This window comes from Macaca mulatta, chromosome 6 (assembly GCF_049350105.2).
Source record: "Macaca mulatta isolate MMU2019108-1 chromosome 6, T2T-MMU8v2.0, whole genome shotgun sequence".
In the NCBI taxonomy this organism is placed as follows: domain Eukaryota; kingdom Metazoa; phylum Chordata; class Mammalia; order Primates; family Cercopithecidae; genus Macaca; species Macaca mulatta.
Genome location: NC_133411.1, coordinates 167,945,792 through 167,968,968, shown reverse-complemented (window position 1 = coordinate 167,968,968; position 23,177 = coordinate 167,945,792). Strand labels below are relative to the sequence as shown.

Below are 23,177 nucleotides of genomic sequence, written 5' to 3'. Positions count from 1 at the left end.
TCCACACTATCCTATTTCTCTTGATTTCTTGCCTGTTGTAAGTGGAAGTTGGGATGTGCTGAATTTGCACCAGGGGTGCAAATGCAGGCTCAATTATAAGCATAAAATTAGAGTCTGTTCCCCATTAATCAGGCTGGCTAATTGCTATGCACCACCATTAGCCATATGGTGTGAAAGGCAGCTTGCTCTCCCCAAGATGAAATTTCTTCATTGCAGACATGAAATAGTGAGGGCCCTGGATTTTAAAATAGCTTGTTTTAGATATTTAATTTCTAAACAACTTTCTGCAGTGCTTTCTATCAAAGCTAACGGCACAATAAAACTTTGCGTTGATGTCGTGAAAGCTGTATATTTATAGTATGTTGGCTATGGTGAAGGAGACACAGAGAATTTAGATTGACAAGACAAGGCTTGGTATGATTCTGTTTTGTTGCAGGCAAAGGGAAAAAAAAAGAAAAAAATGAGAAACACCAGAGAATTGTGTCTCAGGTGGTTGCAAATTTTAAAAATCCATTGTGTTCTGTCTAAAAGGTGACCCCACTGCCTGGGCTGGCTAAGGGACTTGCCACCATTGGATTATATTATAATTGTTATTACCACTCAGAGACAAAACCTCTTTGACTTGACATGGAGCCCTTTCTGTGAAATTCTGAGAGAGTCTTTGCCTTTTTGGTAAACTGAAATCTATCATATCAATCATCATTACATTTTGCTATACCTGGTGGCTACGCTCTTAAAATAATACGGCCCAACACGTGATTTTCTAAAGCACGATTCTAAAAGGGATTTGATTAAAGGGCATCCTGACATCCTGTGTTTAAATGTGGATGGAAAATAGGAACTATGCTTGGTCAGTGAACCTAGTTCCCAGAGCTCTGTTTGAGGAAGACCTCTTTCCCTCATCAGTGTATGGTTTCTTACCGGACCATGAGCTCTCAGGGCTCCCTTGAGTTTCCTTTTCTTCCTTTCTCTTTTACTGACTTATTCTGATTCCATCCTTCAGATTCCCACTTAAGCATGGCTTCTTCAGGGAAGCATCCCTGGCTCTCAGCCTGAGTCAAGTCCCATTGTTATGTTGTCCTGTAAACAGTGGTCCCCTTTTATCCATGAAGGATGTGTTGCGTGACCCACAGTGGATGCCTGAAACTGCAGATAGTACCGAACCTTACATACGCTATATTTTTCCTATACATGCATGCCTATGATCATGTTTAATTTATAAATTAGACATAATATGAGATGAACAACAATGAGTAATAAAATAGAACAATTATAACAACAAACTGTATGAAAAGCTATGTGGATGTCGTCTCTCTCTCCAAATATCGTACAGAATCCCAGCCCTTTGGCAGGCCAAGATGGGAGGATTATTTGAGCCCAGGAGTTCAAGACTGGCCTGGGCAACATAGTGAGACCCCCCATCTCTATAAAAACTAAAAGAAAAATTAGCCAGTTGTGGTGTGCGCCTGTATTCCCACCTACTCAGGGGGCTGAGGTGGGAGGATAATCCAGGCTGCAGTGAGCCATGATTGCACCACTGCACTCCAGCTTGGGTGACAGAACAAGACCCCATCTCGACACAAACAAAAAAAAATGTTGTATAGGACCACAGGTAACTGAAACCGTGGAAAGCAAAACCATAGATGAGGGGGACTACTATCTGCTTTGCTTTTCTTTCATAGCACTCAGCACACTTGTAACTTTTTGCCCACAATCTGTCTTCCTTTACCAGACTGATTGCTTTTTGAAGGCAAGGAAGTTACTGGGTGTTCCTCTGTCTTCAGTTGTCCTATTTGTGAAATGGGGGATAATATTATTTATCTCATAGGATGGTGATTAAGATTAAATGCAATAATCCCCATAAATGCTTATCACAGTGCCTTGACACACAGTAAGTACTGAATATCTATTGTTATTATTAATAGTAGGAGTATTTGTGTGAATAGCAGCAGCAGCAGCAGCAATATTTGCAGTGTGGGTCTAAGTACCCAGTGCGCAGTTGTTCAGTGTGAATGCAGATAAAAGAACTTTGAATCAAAGTGAAATGTCTACTGAAACATTCATGTACTTTGTTCATTCTAGTTGTGGTGGTTAAGGATGTTTTCATTTATTCTTTTAGTACCTACTATGTGCAAAACACTCAAAAACAGGGAGCCAGAAAAGACTTGGTTCTGCAGTAGGGGAGCTTATGGTGTGGCCTGGGAGATGATATCAGTTGGCAGATAACGAGACTGCACTCTAGAAAGGGTTGAATGTGATGAGAGCTTGAGGCAAAGGGCTATGTCTATTCAGAGAAGGGAGGAAGTACTTGTAGGTGGGTAGCAGGAATAGGGAGAGGGATTTTAGAGGGTGCATGAAGTGTTTGGGCTTGTCTGTTGCAATCCAGCCAAAATTTCTCTGTGGAGAGTCCTGCAGGTGGATGGTCCTGAGTTCTGGATCTGGAAATAAAGTTATGGTCAAAGATAACTGACTTCAGAGGTCGTTTCCCAAGGGTGAGAGTTGAAGCTGCAGGCTTAGATGGGATTGACAAAGGAGGGAGAATAGAAAGAGAAGTTATGGTTATATTCTTGGGGGAATAATCACGCTTGGCAAGAAGGCAGGGTGTGTTAGAGAGTTCAGAAAAAGAAGCTTGAGCATAGAGAACATAGAAATAAAAGGAGGCGGCCAGGCACAGTGGCTCATGTCTGCAATCCCAGCATTTTGGGAGGCCGAGGTGGGCAGATCACTTGAGGCCACGAGTTCAAGACCAGTCTGGCCAACATGGTGAAACCCCATCTCTACCAAAAAATACAAAAATCAGCTGGGTGTTGTGGTGTGCGAACCTGTGGTCCAGGGAGGTTGAGGCATGAGAATCACTTGAACCCAGGAGGTGGAGGTTGCAGTGAGCAGAAATTGAGCCACTGCACTCCATCCTGGGTGACACAGTGAGAATCCACTCCATCTCAAAAAAAAAAAAAAAGATAAAAGGAGGGTGTTTCAAAGTGGGGGAGTCATATAGCAAGTGCTAGAGAGATCCAGATGGACATGAAGGCTGAGAAAGCACCAGACGGTCACTGGTAAACTTTAAGAGGAGATTCAAGTATGTGCTGAGGGCCTCGATGCCTGTATTACGTGGTTGACGTGGCAAGGAGTGACAGGGACTCTTATAAGAAGGATGTCGGCAGTGAAGAAACTAACTTAGAGAAAAGGCGCGTCCTTTTAAAATTTTATACAATGGGAAAACTTGATAATGTTTGTAAACTGAAGGAAAGAATTAATCAGGGAGGGAGGAATGGTAAATGCAAAACAGAAGAGGAGTCCTTGGTGGGGCTGGTCCCAGGTAAGGCAGGATGAGATGGACCTGCGAGCTCAGGTACTTGAGTTAGTGTGATGAGGATGGATCACATACCTTAAGACACAGCAGGAAGACAGAGGATAGAAGAGCCTATTTATGTCATGGATTCTTTAGAATCAAGTCATCTTTATAGCTATTAATTGGACTATTCAGATAAATCATAGATCTCAGTCTCTAGCCACTTTAGGGAAATATGTAAAGCATCTTGTTTTTTCCTGTAAAGTTTCAAGTTTGAAATGATGCTTTTCTCCCATTGAGAAAGGCACTATTTGTAGGAAAAAGTTCCATGTCCCTAAAATGAAGATCTGCCGATCCCATGACTGGGAATATTTAGGTGTTTCTTGCTCTAGTTTATGAAGCTCTAGAAATACACCACCTGTGTTAGGCTGGTGAGAAAGAGACTCGTAAGTTCACTTTTCTCTGGATGCGCAGAATTGTTTGGGAGACATACAATTCTGCTGAGGAAAGGGCTGCTGATTTCAGTCCGCAGTGTATGTACCACACCAGTTGCTGGCTACCTACGCCCGAGACTGGCCACATTGTTCTCCTGTCACTGGGGTTGCAGGTTCGGAAGGGATGTAAACAGTGGCCTGTTTTTAACATCTTACCTGGGCGACATAGCAAATTAGGAAAATCCAAGCCTTGCAAGATGCCAGCGTGGGAGAGCAAATCCCAAGTCTGTGCCTGGTACAGAGCCCAGCACGCATAGTAGGAGCCTAAAAAATCGTGCTTTGAATGGATAAAGGTCCATCAGTCACACAGTAATGAGGACCTAATTATCATTGTGATTTCTTTTATTAACACTGTCACTTTTTCCGTTAAGTGCTTTTGCATCTGTTTCATCTACGGAATTGTTTCAGTATGAGCCCTCTTCTGCCTTAAACATAAGTGAATTCATTCTCCTTTCAGCTTTTCCTTCCTGGTTAATGCCTCTCCTGTGTATAGTGGAGGTTGGTGCCCACTCTTGGTCCTTCTGAGCTTAGCAGAAAGAACTATGGGCAGTTCCACCTGAAAAGGGAGAACTCACATGGGCAGGATAGAGGATCGTGGCGACAAAGGAGAGGTCCTTGCTCTGCTCGGCTCTAGGAAGCCACAGGGGGCTTGATATCAGCTCAGTCTACAAGAAGTCTTTCCTTCCACCACTTGTGGTTGATTTTTAATTTTGAATATAAAAACATATTGCCATATAAAGCAGAACACTAGGCTGGGCGTGGTGGCTTGCGCCTGTAATCCCAACACTTTGGGAGGCCGAGCTGGGTGGATCGCTTGAGCCCAGGAATTTGAGACCAGCCTGGGCAACATGGTGAGACCTAGCCTCCACAAAAAAAATACACAAAATTAGCTGGGCATGTTGGCATGTGCCTGTAGTCCCAGCTACTTAAGGGCCCGAGGTGGGAGGATCACTTGAGCCCCAGGAGGTCGAGGCTGCCGTGAGCTGAGCTGAGATCACACCACTGCACTCCAGCCTGGGAGTACAAAAAGAAAAAAAAAAAGCAAAACACTGCAAAAATATAAAAATTAAATGCATATCTTCCATTCTTCCCCACTGCCTGTTCCACTCTGTATAGGTTAACTCTTTGAAGTTCCTACATTTAAGAAATATTTCCTGATGGCCTACTGTGTGCCAGGCTTAGTTCTAGTTGCTAAGGATACAGGGGTGAACAAAACGGTCTACGACTGTCTTTGCGGGGCTTATATTCAGGTGACAGAGACAATAAAAGAGAAATGAATATAAAATGCAACATGGTGAGCGCTATGAGGAAAAGTGAAGCAGAATAAGGAGCTAGAGTGCTCTAGGGCAGTCAGGGAAGACATTTCTTTCTTTCTTTTTTTTTTTGTTTTGAGATGGAGTTTCGCCCTTGTCGCCCAGGCTGGTGTGCAATGGTGCGATCTAGGCTCACTGCAACCTCCATCTTCCGGGTTCAACTGATTCTCCTGCCTCAGTCTCCCGAGTAGCTGGGATCACAGGTGCCCACCACCACACCCAGCTAATTTTTTTTTTTTTTTTCGTATTTTTAGTAGAGACGGGTTTCACCATGTTGGCCAGGCTGGTCTCGAACTCCTGACCTCAGGTGATCTACCTACCTCAGCCTCCCAAAGTGCTGGGATTATAGGTATAAGCCACCATGCGCGGCAGGGAAGGCATTTCTAAAGCCATGACATTAGGCAGAGACTTGAATGAAGTGAGGGAGTGAACCATACGTGTAAAAACCATCTCTTCCCCTCCCTCTCTCCCTTTCACTCCTTCATGCTTTCATTTTTCTCCCAGAAATGGGACTACACTCTGAATAGTATTCTGCGACTTGGTTTTCTCAATTCACAATATACTGTAGATTTCTTTCCGTGCTGGTGCTTCTAACCCTACCTTCATTCTTTTTAATGCTGCACAGAATTCCATATACACATGTATGTGTACACACCCATCCATATATATAGGTACACACCCATATGTATGTATGTACACATATATATGTGTGTGTGTGTGTATATATATATATATTTAACAGGATCATATTGTAGACATTATTTTGTAGCAGACACTATTTTGAGGTGCAGAACAGAAGCTGGAATAGCCCATTTCAGGAATAATGACTTATGTGATACAGTGATGTGACCCAAGAAACAGGAAACATGTTGGGCTTATTTTTTGTACTTGGCATAAAGTTTTTTTGTAAGTGGAGAGTGACCACCAGCCCTTTATTCTTTTTTCTGTACTTTTCTTCATTCTCCCCATTTCATTTCTATCTTTCCTTCTATACTTCTGCTCCTTGCATCTGCCTATTTCCCTGGGTCCCTTAGAAAGGAATGCTTCAATTCGTCTGGCTGCTCTCAGGAGCATTTTTATTTTTAGATGACGACCATGCTTAAGTCAAAAGGAAAAATCTCAGGCCTAGTGTGGCATGCCTAGGGGAGGTGGTTTGTTCTATGGGGTGGGGTGGGGTGCATCTTCCTTCCATCAACAATGCCTGCCCAGAGGGTCAGTTTAGGTTTATCTGTCGCCCTTTTATTCTTCTGGATTGTATTTGCCCCCTAATATATAACATTCATTCATAAAATTATTAATTTATTCAACCAATTAATATTTGAGCTTTTCTGTTCTACCCCAGGCCTTATGCCGCTCATTAGGTAAATAAAATTGATAGTTTCTTCCTCTACGAAGTCTATGAGTTAAAGGAAGAGAAGAATAGGAAGAGGGAGAAAGACAATAACATATATGTAAAAATATAATTTGCATTGTGTTAAGTGCTTTTTGGAAGGAAAAAAAAAACAGAAAAAACCTAATTTTGATTAAAGGTGGGGTGTCAGGCCAAACCTCTCTGGGGAAAGAGCTATAGGCTGAGCTCTGAGGGTGAGAAAAGGTTGGCTAACTAGGGAAAGTTTGGAGGAGAGGCCCGCCAGGCAAGAGTCGGCCAGGGTCCGGGCCTGAGGTCAGATTGAACAGGGCACAACTGAGAGGGATTGAAATGGGCCAGTGAGGTAGGAGTTTGGCAAGTTGGAGGAAGGGGGCAGGAGGTTGGGAGGTGGTCTGGTATCATGTCATGTCATGGATTTGTTCTAAGTGCAGTGGAAAGCCACTAAAAGGTCTCAGGCGGTGAGGTGGCACAGTACCACTGACATTTGGAAAAGCTCACTCTGGCTCTTGCAGGCGGTCAGAGTGGAGACAGAAAAGTAGGCAGCCACTGCAGAGTCCAAGGACTTGGATGGAGATGGTGTAGTGGGGAAGCAGTAAATCAGATAGGCTTGAAAAACAGACCCTTGTGCATGGGTATCAGCAAGCAGGTTGGAGGAATTCCTGGAGGACGTTTCTCCCAGGCAGGTCTGTGGGCAGCTTGCATTGCCTACTTGGTGTTTTGAAAAGGAAAATGAAGGAGAAGTAGGTTTTCTCACCTGACAGTTTTCCTCCATGGGTAAAGGAGATGTGGGCTCTGTTGATGGGCTGCTTTTGGAGACCTGCTGCTTCTGCAGAGCACAGGGCAGATTTGCTTGGACTTGAAGGAGGAGGGGACTGAAGGAGGTAGGTTCAGGGGGTGATAATGATGCTACATTGTGGCTTTACTGAGGCCAGTCATGAAGCCAAGTCTTTATACCCTTATTGCCTCAAGCCTGTTCCCTGGCATTTAGAGATGGGTCCTGAAATCGCTCCATTTTACAGATGAGGAAACTGAGATCTTGTGAGGTGAATTACCTTGCTCAAGTTGACATAGGCATCTCTGTCAGATTTCAGAAGCAGTGTTCTTAACCACTCTACTATTCTGAGAAGCCCATGATATGTAGGTATAGGGGATCAGAGTTCAGGGATGGAGGAGTTACATTTTTATGTATTTTCTGGTATGCATTTCAACTGCTCGTATTTTCCACTGCTTCAGCTACTTGTTACTTTATCTGTCTCTTAGATATCGAGATACTTTGGGTTTTCCATCCCCAAAGTAGCAGTATGTAGCAGAACTCAGGCCTGGAGGAAATAGTTCCCTCTGAGTCAGAAGGTGAAAGGCTATAAGATAGACAGAGTGGTTTTAGCTGAGGCTTTGTCAAAGGAGATGCAGTTCTTACTCTTACTCTCTGAATATATGAAAGAAAAACAGAAGACACCTAAGAGTGGAGACTAATTCTCTTCTCAGAGACATAGTTATGGCAAGAAAAGAGACCTTCCAATTTTGGTGAAGGACTCCCTACGTAGGGGTATATTTCTGGGTCCTGAAGATGAAGTTCAATATTTGATTCTCTCCAACGGCCCTCTAAATGTAGGCTGTATGATTCACTAAGTTGCAAGTGTGCATGTATACGTGTATCTCTTTGTGTGTACGCGTGTGTGTGTAAGAGCAAGAACTGCATATTTGCTTGTGGTGCCTGGTGAAATACAACTTTTGGAGGACCTCCCTCCCCATCTACTTCACTGCTTTTGTAAGTGTGCCCCTGGTGCAGATCTTGTTTTTATTTGCAAACAAGTTTCAGATGGATTGTTTTCTGTTGATCGTTGTACTTTTCAAAAACATAAAATGTTCACCCTTTAGAAGGCATCTCAGTTTTTAAAAAACTGGCAGCCACACCTGGCGGGGGAGATTTTAGTAGTGGGTACTTTTTGAGCCTATAGGCTGTTCCTTCTCTAATATAAAGAGCGTCCTCTCACAGAGCTGTGCTAATCTTTACTTCCAATGTCCATAATGCCCCCAGAAAACTGAAGTGGGGGCCAGAGCAGGCTTTTATAGCCAGAGGAATGTGAATCTCCACTTTCTTTTATCTTGCCTCTTCCTTGTCTTAATTATTGTGTTTTACCTTTATTCTCATGAAAATGGTTCAAAAGCAAACAGTTCTAGCTGTAGGATTTTTGGAAAGGCTGTGGTTGAAGGAAATGCCGCCCATAAAGAAGAAAAGAAAAGAAAAAGGAATCCATTTAATACAAAATGACTGGAGGGGGAGAAATCACTCATACTTCATTATTGATGCGTTCCACACAATTAGTGTGATCTTGAGGGAAGAACGTTTGAGCCACCCACAACCTCGAATATTCTCATTGGGTAGAGGTAATAATAGTGCACTTCACAGTGAACTCTGCCAGCACCGCGGGCAGTGATGGGGAGACCCCATCTTGGGGCTCTCAATCTTGGCTCTGGGAGAGCCCCTCTCCCCCACCTCCTTCTCTGAGCAGGGAGAGGTTAAGCCTGGCCATTAACCCATAGGTGACCCAAATAGAATTTTCTGTCCCAGGGATCCGTTGATTGCCAGGTATGGCTTTGTGGTAATTCTAGCATTTGCAACCCAGCAATTTGAGCCTTCTGTCTGCCTAAATGATGATTTTACATTGTAATGGTTGTACTAAATCCTTTCGCTTTTGCTCCATAGCCGCTGTTGTGACAAGAAAAGCTGTGGCAACCGAAATGAGACTCCCTCAGATCCAGTGATAATTGACAGGTAGGGACCACTCTTCTTTCACTGGATTCTTATTCCTCATTATAATGAAACACCTGCCCTTGTGTTGCTCATGGGCGAGGGTTAGGAATGCATGTGGCCGAAATTTGCCTGTTGGTCTTGACTTATGCTGCACTGAGCGATTTTGATTCCTGGGAAAGCCATATGGAATGTTCTTTTAGAGGCCTGTTCCTTGGATTGCTCCGGTTTTTGCCTGATTCATGCTCCTAAAGGAATATATTTTTTCCTTCCTTACTTTCTGTGGCTCAATCCTCATGCTGTGCCAGGAAGCTTCAGAAATAAAATAATAATAGTTTGTGATTTATGAAATGTGGTTGGGTGCTTATAAATATTTAACTTTTATTTGAAAAATGTTTGAATCATTATCACTTTTAGCTACAGTAGTTCTGTTGGACGTAATCCATCTACATTTTAAGGTTTTATTTATGCATAAAAGCAGTTTAAAGAGATCTGTGAACCAAGATTTTCTACTGTTATTTGCTGGGTTTGATTGCAGTATGAGACTATATTGTAAGTTGATTAATTTATCCTGCTTGTCTTAATTATTGTGTTTTTAAACAGATCCATATTACTAATCTGACATGACCAAGTAAATCACTGTAGAACAATAAATCTGTTTTAGTTGTTCGGTGCAATTTCAAGTCAGTGTGCACGCATTATGCAAAGTTGCATTCCAAATATTCATTTTACATTTTAATTATTGAAATTCATTGTATGGAAACATGTATGATAAACCATTTGTTACATAGCATTACTCATTGAGAGTTAAATGGTCTGAAAGGTTTATAGATACTGTCAATTGTCAGCTAGGAAAAGAGCTAGCATCTTGTACTAGCTGGAAAAAGTCTTGCCAATAAGACTGACCGATCCCTCATTGAGGAGATTAACGGTTGAACAAAAGTTCCTTTTTGGGTTTCAGCAATATTGATTTTTGACAACAACAACAACAAAAGAAAAAAAAATCTTTTTTTCTATCTTTTTTGGACTCATTTTATCATTTTTCAGTTAACAACAACAACAAAAAACAAGATGTTTACTTTGCTTCATCATAATTTATGCCAAAAGATTGATTGTCGATTTTGGATTATGTGAGTCTTCAGGCTTGAACCCAATTGATTGCCAAGTAGCTTTATAAAGGTTACATTTCAATCAGATATTTTAACTAAATATTCCTCACTAATATTCACTAATATATATATATATTTTTGCTCCATATAAAAGTATTAGTATATTTGATTCAAAGTTAAAAGATGAGAAAGTTTGACATATGGTGATGTGTGTGCTACCTATAGAATTAGGATAACATGTTTATCTACAAAAGCAGATATACTGTTCATATAATTGCTTTTTCTGTGATTGAACATAAATCTCCAAATGAATAAGGTCACAAGTGAATTTAACCTTTATGCTGGTTTGTTTTATTTAAATTTACCTCTCCAAAATATCATTTGTTATTTTAAACATTTTTCTTACTCCTCTGTTGAAAAGAAAGTGTACTGATCAAAAGATCAGCCCAAATAGTCCCCAAAAACTTTGAAACTATAAACATTTTGTTCTGCCATGCAGTTCCTTTTGGTTTAGATGATGACAAGAACCTTACCTTGCCACCCTCAATGAAAACACTTTTTTTTTTTTTGCTTGTGAATGGGTTAAGCTTTTAAGTTCTTCATTTGGTTTGAAGCTGTGACTCTGATATAGAAGGTTGATATGACTGTGGTTTGAATAACATTTGATTTTGACCTGTTCCTGTGGGTTGCGATGGCATAAGAAACTTGACTCAGCAGCACTGTAATTAGCCTGGCCCCTGTTTTTGAAACAGGATTGTGTTACCTGGATTGCATTAGTGTGGCTTCTATTGTTGCCGCCTTGCATCTGTCCCAGAAGGGTACTTAAAACCTTTTCTTGGCTGGGGTAGTTCAAACAATTTAGGCAAAATAAGTATGCACTTTATGCTGTTGGTGGCTTCGGAGATATTACTCATGACATTTATCCTTTTCATTTTTTTTTTCCCTTTTGGTTTGACAAAGTAGAAAACAGTGTGTATCCAATCTTGGTCTCTTCAGATAGAAGTACTTTAAAAACAGCTGAAACTCAGTGTATGTGCACAAGCCCCACAGCATATGTTTATTCGCTGGCTGTTGCCATTGTCTCTGATGAACTATCTTTTCATGCAATGATGCCAGTTGATATGCAAAACCCCATTTAGCTATTTTTATTTGCATCTGAGTTTTCAGAATTTATTTGTCGTTCAGGCTGCCAAAGGTTTTAAAAGCTCCAGTCCTGTCTGTGCTGATACGTGAAACTTCCATTTTTAACAATGAGAGAAGAGAATAACAACAAGAAAAGAACTTATGCAAGAAAGGGCAAAATAGAAAAGGTTTTTCAATTCCATAATATTGCTGCAAAGGGGAAAAAATGATGGCAACTGTGTTTGAATTTCGTAGTTTCCAATTTGATTCTATATTACTGATTGCATAATATCTGTGTTGCGTGCTTAGGGTTTGATTTGCTTTCAGATTTATGGATGCGAATCTCTGAATATTTTGTAAAAATAGGCTTTGAGGCCTGCCTTCAGTAGCAATAGAAACTGTTTTCAACAGATGCATACTATATGCAATTACAGAGCTGAGAGTACAGGCAATCTTTGCATTAGGATTTAGCATAGTTTTAACACGCAGTTAACTTTTGAGCACCAATAATTTTTAGCTCTCTTTGCTTGTCCTTCGGAATTTTGGAGAACACTGCTATTTTTATCAGTCAAAAGACTTTTAGCAGTGGTTATTCAGGAAAACTATTTATAGGGTAGAGAGAAGAGGCTTTCTGGTCATAGTACAATCGTGCAGGGCAAGCTATTTCTGTGTTAAATTTTGGCTGTATTATTTGCTACCAGTGACTTTGGGACATCAGCCTGGCATATCCTATCAAAAAAGTAGAATTAACAAAATCAGCAGTTGCAAACGGTGATTTAGAAAAGGGGCTTCTATTATACTTCATCCTTATGGCATGCACCGACTAAGAAAAATATGACCCCAATTCTTTCTACAATCATGACAATTTGTCAAGTCACTTCAAAAAAGTTTATAGAAAAAATGCTGTAAATGTAGGAAGCGCACATCTGGAGTTGAATGCCAGGTTACATTTCTGTGTGATGCCAAATAGCTTGATTAAGAAGCACATAACCCAGCCTGCACTCAGTGATCCAGATATTTGAGCTGCGTAGACATGGGAAAAGTCAAATGTGTTATGTTCAATAGCAAATGACCAGGAACTAATAACAGCAGATTTCATTATTTTTGAGGTAAAGGGCTATGTGTGGTAATTATTGTTAAAGTAAAAAGCAAAAAATGACTTCTAGTTATTGAATTAAGGTGGAGATTGATTTAACATATTCACAGAGTAACTAGTATTTCAATTTAAAAGGTTTGCAATAAACTTCATGTTTAGAAATTGAATAAATAGGAGTTTTATTACCACATTGGATATCCTTGTGTCCTAACCTTTTTACTTGGAGTTATCTTAGTTCAATAAATAAAACCTCATTAGACTATTCCCATTTCAACGAGTTTATTAAATTTTGCAGGAGTAATTAGCATAAGTTGTGCTAATTTTTCTGGAAGACTAATGAGGGAGGTTCTTAATTAGGTTTACTTTGTAAGAATCAGAAAAGATGATAATGACAAAAGTCACATAGGGTAGTCTGAATTGGGAACCCAGTTTTTCTGCATCTATTAAAAAATCTTTCACTTTCTATATGGAAACTTTTAAATAAATGTTGAAACTGAATATATTAAGTATACAGACTGTTATTCCATATCTAGTTAGGATGACCATTCATTCTTGATTTGCTTCCCAAAACTCTTTATTTTCCTAAACTATCTTTGAGCAATGACATGGATGAATACAGATAGTCTTATAAAAACATTTCTTTCTCCAAAGTATGCTAGAGGCTTCTTTTCACACAGACTCCTGAAGTTTTTGGCTAGATTTCTGTTGCTTATTTGCAGTGGGGCGGGATCCGGGGCAGCTTGATGTTTGTTTGTTTGTTTCAATTTTGAATTAGTGCAATTGTTGAAATGAACCATTAAGTAAGGGTGACAACGTGACCGTCATTCCTTGTGCAATGAATCCTTAACTGTTAACAAGTGGATTTTTTTTTTAAGTAGATAGAAATACTAAAGGATGAAATTCTATCTCAAATTATGTTCTCCTATTGGTGTGAACTTAGACCTAGTTTTTAAAGGATATAATGTAGCTCCAGTAACCTACAAGTTTTGGGTTCCTCAAAACTGATAATTAAAATGTGGATGTTAAAAGCCTGTCAACTTATGTACCTCTAGGAATTTTGAGTTTGTTTATTGTAATGTTAACAGAATTACCATGCCTTTTTCCCCCATTTTTAAGAATTCCTATATCTATATGTAGAGCTATGGGATTTAGGCCTTGACATGTGACATAAAAAAATACACAAATTTTGTAAAATGAAAAACCCAGTCTGTTTGGAATTACTTCAGGTCACACTTATCTAAGGGTCTCCTATAAAGGAAAAAAATGCCTATATTTGTTTTTTCCAGATTTGTCTAAAGATCTTCCACATCTAGATCACTTCCATTTAGGTAACACTAATTGGGTTTGTTTTATGATTATCTGAAATAGAATGTTCAGTAATGAAAATATTAGAATGCCTGTTTGCCTGTTGATTTTATATGATGTACATCACATGAACAGAAAATCTTAACCATGTTAGGGTTGCTTGGATAAACAAGTTTATTGAAGATTCATTCTTTTTCTAAGAGGTATAAATTCTGTGGTAAGACTTTTCAGAAAAGTGCAGTGTTGTCTTATCAACAAGCTAATTTTCTTCATTAAATTGACCCCAATGTATTTATATAACATATATGCCCATATGTATAATAGGAAAACAATATAAAAACTTTAGAATTAGAATAGATCTATCTATCTAACCATCCATCCATCCATCCATCCATCCATCCATCCACCCATCCACCCACATACTTTTTACCATTGGGTCGGGCGTGGTATATATTTGCCAAGGATTGTAGAGGCATCTGGGTCTTTCAACAATCAATGGCTTTCTTCTGTCTTTTATAATCAGAGGTAAATTCCAATATTTATTTATTTTTTGTCATCCACATCAAGTCCTCAATTAACAAGAACATAAATATATACTTGTATTAAAGTTGCAAATGAGGGTTTTAGTCAGTTTCATGATTTCATTTCAATGCCCTTTCAACTCTTATCATTTTGGTCTCCATCCAGTTTTCAGAAGGACCAACCACCATCAATGCATAATCATTCTGCACTATACGCAAATGGCTGTCTGGGGCATGAAGAACCAGAGGTGTAAATGCGTTTCTCAGCGTTCTGATAAACCTTTTGTACCATCTGATTTTGTAACCTTGACTGCTTGGTTAAAATAAAAGGAGGAGGAATTCACTCTCTAAAATTGCCCTAGGCAGGATAATTATCGTGTTTTTGGTTGGTTTGAGAGGTTTGCATTGTTTCAAAAGTGAAAAGCCAGCATTGACACTAAGCATGAATTTAAGACTGTTTATTAACCCTAGTGTGTTTAAACATTTGTCTTCTCAGTGGGAATTCACATGTGATTATTAGCGATGAGACTTATGTGAATGAGTATCATTCTAAATTTTATCACATATCAGATAATACCGTTCTGAATATGAGATGAGCCCCATACATTTGTGTGCAGTTTGCTACTGTGATAAGAAAATAACTAATACAATAAGCTAATAGCAGTCTATATTCCATTCACTATCAGCTATTCCCAAATACACAACCAGGATACATTAAAATGCATTTCAAATATGCTGACAATGTATCGTAATGCAAAGTACTTTTACATGGTATAACACTATTGCAGACACTGTATAATGAATAACAGTGGTTTTCCTGTAAAGGAAATAATGGCAGCAACTTCCAAGAAATGTATTTAACGGAGCTTCAGAGAATCAGTAGTGTGTATGTGTAGCATGGCCCGGGTGTCAGCCCGTGGTGTAGGTTTTTAATCCCACGTCATCATAACTTTGCTTTTGTAACAGTTCTTGATAAATACAGAAAAGCAGTTCAAAGTCCCCTGTGTGTCCCATTAGCAACTATGCACAATCATTTTGCGATGAGAATATATCACTATATTAAACATGCTTTTACTTTCCTAAAATAAGCTGCTTAGAATGGGGGAAAAAACTCTCTCCGTGTAACTCTCCATTGATAAATTCCCCTCATTTCCTCATTTCCTTCTACTGCCAGTGCCCGGTTAACTCTCTAATAAAAATTGACCAGATTTTAAAAACTCCATTTAGAGGTTCCTGCATAAAGAGATGGTATTTTGGTTGCTTTAATTTGCATGAGATGTTATCTGAAATAGACCACTAATTCTTCCTTCTCACAGCCCCCCATCCCATTCCTCTCTTTACAAACCGTGTAACTACATACTGTCCAGGACAATATAAAAGTGACCTCAATACCCCTATTGCAATCAATGAAATATGGTGAACAGTACAGGTTTGTCTTTCATTGCTCCCTGCCTTTAAAGGTGTGGGTAAATGAAGAAAAATCTGCCTTACAAACTATTTCTCCAGTTACAAGTCTTTGTCCAGAAGCAGATGAAGGTTTTAATGTTACAGTACTTATTATAATAGAATTTTAATTGTCCTAATCCTGCTAAAGTGTGAAGCTGACTGTGTGTGTGTGTGTGTGTGTGTGCATGTATTCCTAAAAGGGAGGGGAGTCATGCAAAAAAAAAAAAAAAAAAAAAAATCTTTGTTACATTTTCATGGGTGGGGCAGGGGGTGTCATTTATGTTAAATGATGCAAACTTAATTAAACTGATTCTGGAGAAGAACAGGCCATTGGCCTGTTCCATCTATGAAATGTGTACTCGGCCCGGCGCGGTGGCTCAAGCCTGTAATCCCAGCACTTTGGGAGGCCGAGGCGGGTGGATCACGAGGTCAGGAGATCGAGACTATCCTGGCTAACATGGTGAAACCCCGTCTCTACTAAAAATACAAAAAAAACTAGCCGGGCGTGGTGGCGGGCGCCTGTAGTCTCAGCTACTTGGGAGGCTGAGGCGGGAGAATGGCGTGAACCCGGGAGGCGGAGCTTGCAGTGAGCCGAGATCACGCCACTGCACTCCAGCCTGGGAGACACAGCGAGACTCCGTCTCAAAAAAAAAAAAAAAAAAAAAAGAAATGTGTACTCTACTTTCAGTGGGAACAGAGTGGTCTTCTATGTGCTTTGGGAATTTCTATTTTTGAAAGTGAAGTGCTTCATTCCTGTTGCAAACATGCCCTAAACCCTAAACCCTACTTGTAATGACTGAACTAGACAAGCTGGCAAATTATATAGCTCGATCCTACACAATAACCTCCAAAATGGCACTCGGTAACTATACCATCCTGCTAACTGTTTAAGGCACAATAGTTTTGTAATATAATATAAAGTAATGGTGTTAGCCAACACATCTTTAATAAGATATTGTTCGTGCCTTTGCCATATGCTACAGAGCAGCCTCTCACTCGGTGGGCCTTTTGATTCCTCTCAATAAGATTATTTCAAATACTCTAATCCTGAATCATTGACATGAATACAAAAGCCTAGTGACATCTAATAGATGCCTCTTAGCTTTGCTTTTCCTCTTGTTCCTTTCCTTTTTCTTCTCTTTTTACCTGACAAAAAGCTCATAGACACTTGGGCTCTGTCTCTCAGTAGCAGCATGGGGGGCTCCTCGTGAAATATAAAGGGGGAAAAAGGACTGACAGAGGCCCGATAAGCTACAGAGTGAAGGGCCATAGATTAAAAGTAAATGCCAGTAAATCCTACCCTGTACACTCACTTGTTCTTTTATTGTTTTCTTTAACACTTTCAGAGCCAGGGCAGGGAAAAAAACAGAAAATAGTAATAAAGTTGCCCATGTACATTTTTAATCTGGACACTGTCACTATTATACATATTTTATGGGGCTTTGGCAACATTCTCAAATTTTGGTTCATGTAAAGGTTGTGGTGTTTTTTTTTTTTTTTTAATGCCCTTTTAATCAATATCAAGAATCCCTCAAGAACTTTTTTGCTCATTTGCTGCTCAATTGACTAAATATTGATACCATGTGTGGGTAGGAAGAGCCCTTCTGTAGGGTGTGAACACTGGGGCTCAGGACATGACGTCTTCAAGGCTGAAATAACTTTTTCTCTTTTCTTTTTTAATCGATGAATTGAAAATTATCAAAGTAAAATGATAGGATATTTTGTTTCAAGACATCAGCTGCTGCTTTTTCACGTGGTGCTGCTCCCTGCCAGTGCTGTGAATTCTCCGCCTGTGCCGGGTGGTGCACGCGACTTAGACTCTGCTGGTGCATGCCAAGGAATCAGGAGCCCAGCTGGGTAACTTTTCTAATGGTCAAAAGGTTGTTCCCTCCTCCACCTTCCTGAAGCAACCATGATTTGACTAAAGCTCTTTTTTACTCCACCTGAATATCAGACAGTCATGCTGCTGGCAATTATTTATTGTTTTCTAGAGGTAAGCTACTGAGATTTTCCCCACCTGTTTTTAATGTGCTTCTCATTCATAAGTATTCTGATCTATTAGTAATATCTGAAAATATCACTTTTAATAGTCTTGAGTGTACTATTGGCTGAAGTCCCCTCACAGGATGGAAAGTTAGTTTGAAGAACTATGGACCCGCATCAGGTTTGGCTACATACCACACACACACACACACACACACACACACACACACACACACTACAGAGACCAAAAAAAAAAAAAACATGAAAAGAGAGCAGTCTCTTTTTCATTTTTTAAAAAGTTCTTTAGAAAAGAAAGTTGGTTAAGAGTTCACCTGGTTGTCTTTGAAGCTGTTACCAACAGTGTTGAAAACCCATGTTTCTCTACACAGTCTTGTTGTTTTCCTAAAGCCAGATTCTAATGTCAGATGTATGGGATATGTCTCAGAATATGGTTTTAGAAACTGAGTTGTTCTTTCTGTAGCTGTAGAAATGAGAGTGCCCTGATCTGGCTCATAAAGACCGGCATCTGAATCCTAGTCTATAAGCACCTTAGAACAAAGCAAGCAAAACCCCTGATCACTGAGTTTAATAGTAGCTTACATCTAAATGGCACTCCCAGCATTTTAGAGCACTTCAGGGTATACCATCTCAGAAAATTCTCTGCACAAATTGACTCCATTTGACAGATCTATAAACTGAGGCACACAGCCTAAGGAACTATCCACTTTATTGGTGACAAAACAAGTGATTAGAAACTCCACATCTCCTGTCTCCCAGACTGATTTTTTTCCCTTTTCTCAATTGCTCAGGTAAAAACACTGTTTTCAGTATTTCATAATGTCTCTTTTATTTCATTTTTCTTGCTATTCACAGCTCCTTTTCATTTATTACTCTAAACCTATTTACCAAGCCAGCTTTCTTAGTTGATGTCACAATTAACTTTCAGGATTTTATACACGCGCACACACACACACACACACACATACACTTACATATATACACACACATATATATACATATATGACACTGTTTATTGTACTCATTGCTGGAGCAATGTTTGAGTTCTTATGTCCTCATTTAATTTGATTGTGTATTTCCTTGAGAAAAACATCAGTAATCCATAGAGAAATCTGGGAGGAGGCACAGTATGATGGCAAAGGCATAGATTTTGGAGTGCATTGGCTAAGGGATCCAGTTTCTCCACAGCTACTTATTAGTAGCTGAGCCTCAGGGGAATTAGTTTTCTCATCTTCAAAATGGGAAAATTCACTTCTATTTTGAAGCGTTGTGAGGATTAAAACACCTAGCACTGGGCTTGGCATATATCAGGTGCTTAAAATCAGGTAGCTCTTGCAATGTGAGCGTCATATATTCCATGTGGATTTTCATTCTTAATGTGATTGTTGCCATGAGACTTTCTTTTGAGCACAATTACCTTACTGAAGTTAATCATGGTAGCTAAATCTCCTTAGATGAAGACTCACTCATTGTTTTGTTTCCACAAATATTTGTTAAGTCTCTATTATACGTCATGCACTGTTTTCAGGGTTGGGGGTATAACAGTGAAAAAGATAAACATAGTTCCTGGCTTCATGGAGCTTTCTCAGTGTCTCAGGGTTGATCTCTGCCCCTAGTTCCCCCAAAATAGTTGGACTAGTAATAGCAAGTATAAACAAATAATATATTGATATATATGTTTTAAAAATAGAAGAATGCCATTTTAGACTGGGATCATGATGTAGAAGAGAAATATCCCCGGGTTAAAGTCGCCTTTTAGCTCATACCCAGAGGTATCGAACTTGGGCAAACTCCATGGCTTTATTGTGCTCTTCTGAGGCAGTCTACACATTGGTTAAGACTGAAGGAAGAGATCTCTAAGACCCTTTCCAACTATGGAATTCTAATTTTAGCTGTTTGTGGTATTGCTGAGCACAGGCAGGTAGACGAGCTCTTTGGAGGGCAGGTTGTAAGCTAAGAGGGCAGTGACTATGCTCAGCACAGTGCCTCCCTCCTGCGTACTAGATGCTTAGGGTTTGTTTTGTGAAAGGAAAGAATGACAGGAACTAGAAATGCAGTTGTTGAATCTGGTGGTCTCATCTCTCTGTCTAAAGACAGGCTTGTTATAACTACACAATAAAGTGAAATGGCACTGCCATTAAAGAATGATGAGGAACAGAAAATGTAAGATAAAATATTAAATTTGTTACACTTAAAAATGTTAATCTTCACACGATTACCATGCAAATCTCCTCATTGCCTAACTGTTTAATTGATCAAGTAAATCATGGAGCAGACAAGTGAAAATCTCTGCTGTTGACATTCTCACAAAGCATATTTTCAAGAATATATTTTATGAACTATGTGTATTACACATGATAATGGGAATTTTTCATTTTTTAAAAACACATATATGTGGCATCCTTTGCAAACCAGCATGTTTCAGAGAGTTTGGGGGAAGGCTCGATTTTTTGCAGGGCAAAAATTCAGCCATCCTCTATTATGTCAAATGCGAAATCAGTGTCAGAAGGACCTATGTCCAAGCAGTGCCTTTGTTTTATATACTATTAGAAGACTTCAGAATTCACCAGTTTTTCTTTCAGGCAGGTATAGCATTGACATGGTACTCTGGAGATTGAAGGGTTAATTAATTCTCTTTCTCTCCCTCCCCCCTCCCCAATCTTCCTGTCCCCCACCCCCAATCCCATCATGTGCCTGGTTGACTCTGAAAGAAGGGGCTTGAAGTTGCCCACAGGGCATCCCTTTCCCCAGCCTTATCCAAGGCCACCTGGGCAGATGGGAGCTTGCCTTCTGTCCTTAGGACACAAAATCCAATCAGGCGCCTGGCCTGCCGGTGTCTCTGACCTGTGAGCTGGGAAGAGGGAGGAGAAGCAGAGGCCCTCACATTTGATAGACTGCATCTTTGTGGCTTTAGGGGGCTCCTGTGTCTACTCGAGGAAGGAAGTTCTCCCTTATTTTAAGATAAGGTGTCATTCATGAGAGCAATGTGCTGAACTAATCAGGTTAATTGAGAGGCCGTGAGTCGTCCTCATCGAGCCCATCTCTTCTTCCTGTTAAAGGCAGATAGCGCAGACAGACAGATTACACGTATTTTAGTTTAGTTTTTTCCAAAAGCTTATGAAATAATGTAGGCAGGCAGGGAACGTAGGTTCAGCTGAATGTCATTCAGGCTATTTGAGCATGGATTCTTATTGTAGAACAATGTAGCATTCAAAAAATAATAAAGGAATAGGCTCTCCTCCAGATTGAAAGACGAGTGTCTCTGAATGTCTGATACACTTTTTTTTTTTCTTAATATTATATTAAACTAACCTCAGCATTTCAGATCAGCTAGGAAAGAATGTTGGTTGAAGAGTCCAGTTAGATTCCTCTGTGGCTATTTTATTTAAGATTGAAACTTAAAAAAAAAAATTCTCATTGTGATGTGTCATCAGTGATAAGTAGCTTCTTGAGCCATGTTTCGATTCTCCGGCTTCCGAGCCGGACACTAGGGGCTGTGGCCCTGACTAATCGCATCTCGGACCTCCCTCTGGAGCAGCCGAGCAGAGAAGAAAACAGAGCTGTTTCAACTGAATTCCATAAAGGGTGGGGGCTCCTCCTCCCTCCTCTCCTCTCAAAATGATTTGTCATAGTTTAATTTTAAACACTATCATTGACTATTCTTTCTTTCTACCCCACCTCGTTCCACCTTTTTTTTTTTTTTTCTTGGAAGTTCCAGGAATGACTTTAATTATCTCCACAATCAAATTCTCGTTGCTGCCTCTGTGAAAGTGTGCAGTCATAGATTGCAGGGATTATTTTCTTTAGCACTTGGGGATAGAGAAACCGGTTGTTTCAAAATGAGAACCAGCTGGTTCCACAGAGCCCTTATTTAATGGGGAGCCACTTTGTACACAAAGCTTTTGCTCAGGTCAGTCATCATGGCAAACCCCAAATCAGCAGTGTTTGGTCTATCACCCTGTATTAAATGTCGAGTGAGGAGTGGTTTAGCAGATATGATAATAATAATAACAATTAAGAAAAACCCAGCACACTCTGCATCTTTCATTTTGCCTCAACTAAACACTCTGGTTTGGAAGGAACATTTCTCAAACTTCTTCCTACAGTAATTATAATCATAGACCTAGTTTACCACCGCTCTCTCATAGATGGCTGAGGGGTGTGTGTGTGTGTGTGTGTGTGTGTGTGTGTGTGTGTGTAGCTTTAACCCTCTCTAAATCTAGAAAATAAAATTAAGCTCATCTTTCAACATAATCTTTTATCTGACAAGCACAGTAGATAGATGAAAGGTAGATAGCGAAGCTGTAGGTCCGCTTAATAGAACCAATTGGAGGGCAGAGATAACTGCTATTATCAAACATCTTTTATGCCATCCTGTAAAATAAGAACGAGGGTGATATACCATATATATTTTGCTGTCTTTCTAAGCTTGTAGAAATTGGTTTGTTGTCATACCCTGTTAATCTCTAACAGCACCAAATTCAATTTGAGATGAGGAGAGTACTTTCACTATTTGACTGTACAAAATACTTTTGAAGCATGCAAAAAAGAAAAAAAAAGGATAAAAGACACATAAAACCACAGTAGATAATCAGTTATGAGAATGGTTTGTTTTTAGAACCTAGGTTGCATTTTTCTAAGGTGAATAGTTTTGGAGGATGCAATGTTTATTCAATCAGGAATTGAAGGATTAAAAAATAGCAACTTTACACAGATTTAAAAAAATCTAGTTTAACCAAATTTTATCTTACAAATATGAGAAATTATTTTGCATTACTAATAAGAATATGTGGCTTTAAAAATTATGACATGCTTTTTTTTTACATTGACAGCAACACAAAAAAGTACTTTGAAGAAAGGATAACGATTTAAAAATTTATTCTTACAGGGAGTTTCATTAATAAGCTGAGCACTGGTATATATGTTTTTTATTATCTTTATTTTTAGGATTTCCATATTGAAATATGGTTTGGGTAAAATCTTATCTAATTATTTTGTTTGTTTACCAACTACTTTGATTATATAATGTCTCTTTACTTCAAACTGTAATTCTATTGTATATTGCCTGTATTTGTATTTTTTAAAAATTTCCGTAGGTTTTTTAATATAAAAAACAAATAACTGTTATATTTCTAGTCACTCAAATTTGAACTGAATTTTACTTCCTGTTTCAAAGGTCAAGGCAGGCTGACCTCAACAGCAGTGTGGAGGCTGCTGAATTATTCATATCATTGACTTTGTGTCAGCTTCCACATTTGTGGAGAGGGATGTTTTATTCATTTATCTCATTTAGGGTTCTTCTCTGCACCTGTTTCTACCATTAAGTACCCTGTAATTTGCATTTGATGCTAATTTAG

At 39.4% G+C, this 23,177-nt stretch overlaps 1 protein-coding gene across 21 annotated transcripts in view; it reads left to right on the top strand.

Annotated features, from left to right (window-relative positions):
• Positions 1-23,177, top strand: part of EBF1 (EBF transcription factor 1) — a 412,068-nt gene that overhangs the window by 17,509 nt on the left and 371,382 nt on the right. For all 21 annotated transcript variants that reach the window (XM_015141336.3, XM_015141335.3, XM_015141334.3 and 18 more), the window contains one exon: positions 9,176-9,244. In XM_015141336.3, coding sequence (XP_014996822.1) covers positions 9,176-9,244 — 69 coding nt within the window. The remainder of the gene's footprint in view (positions 1-9,175; positions 9,245-23,177) is intronic.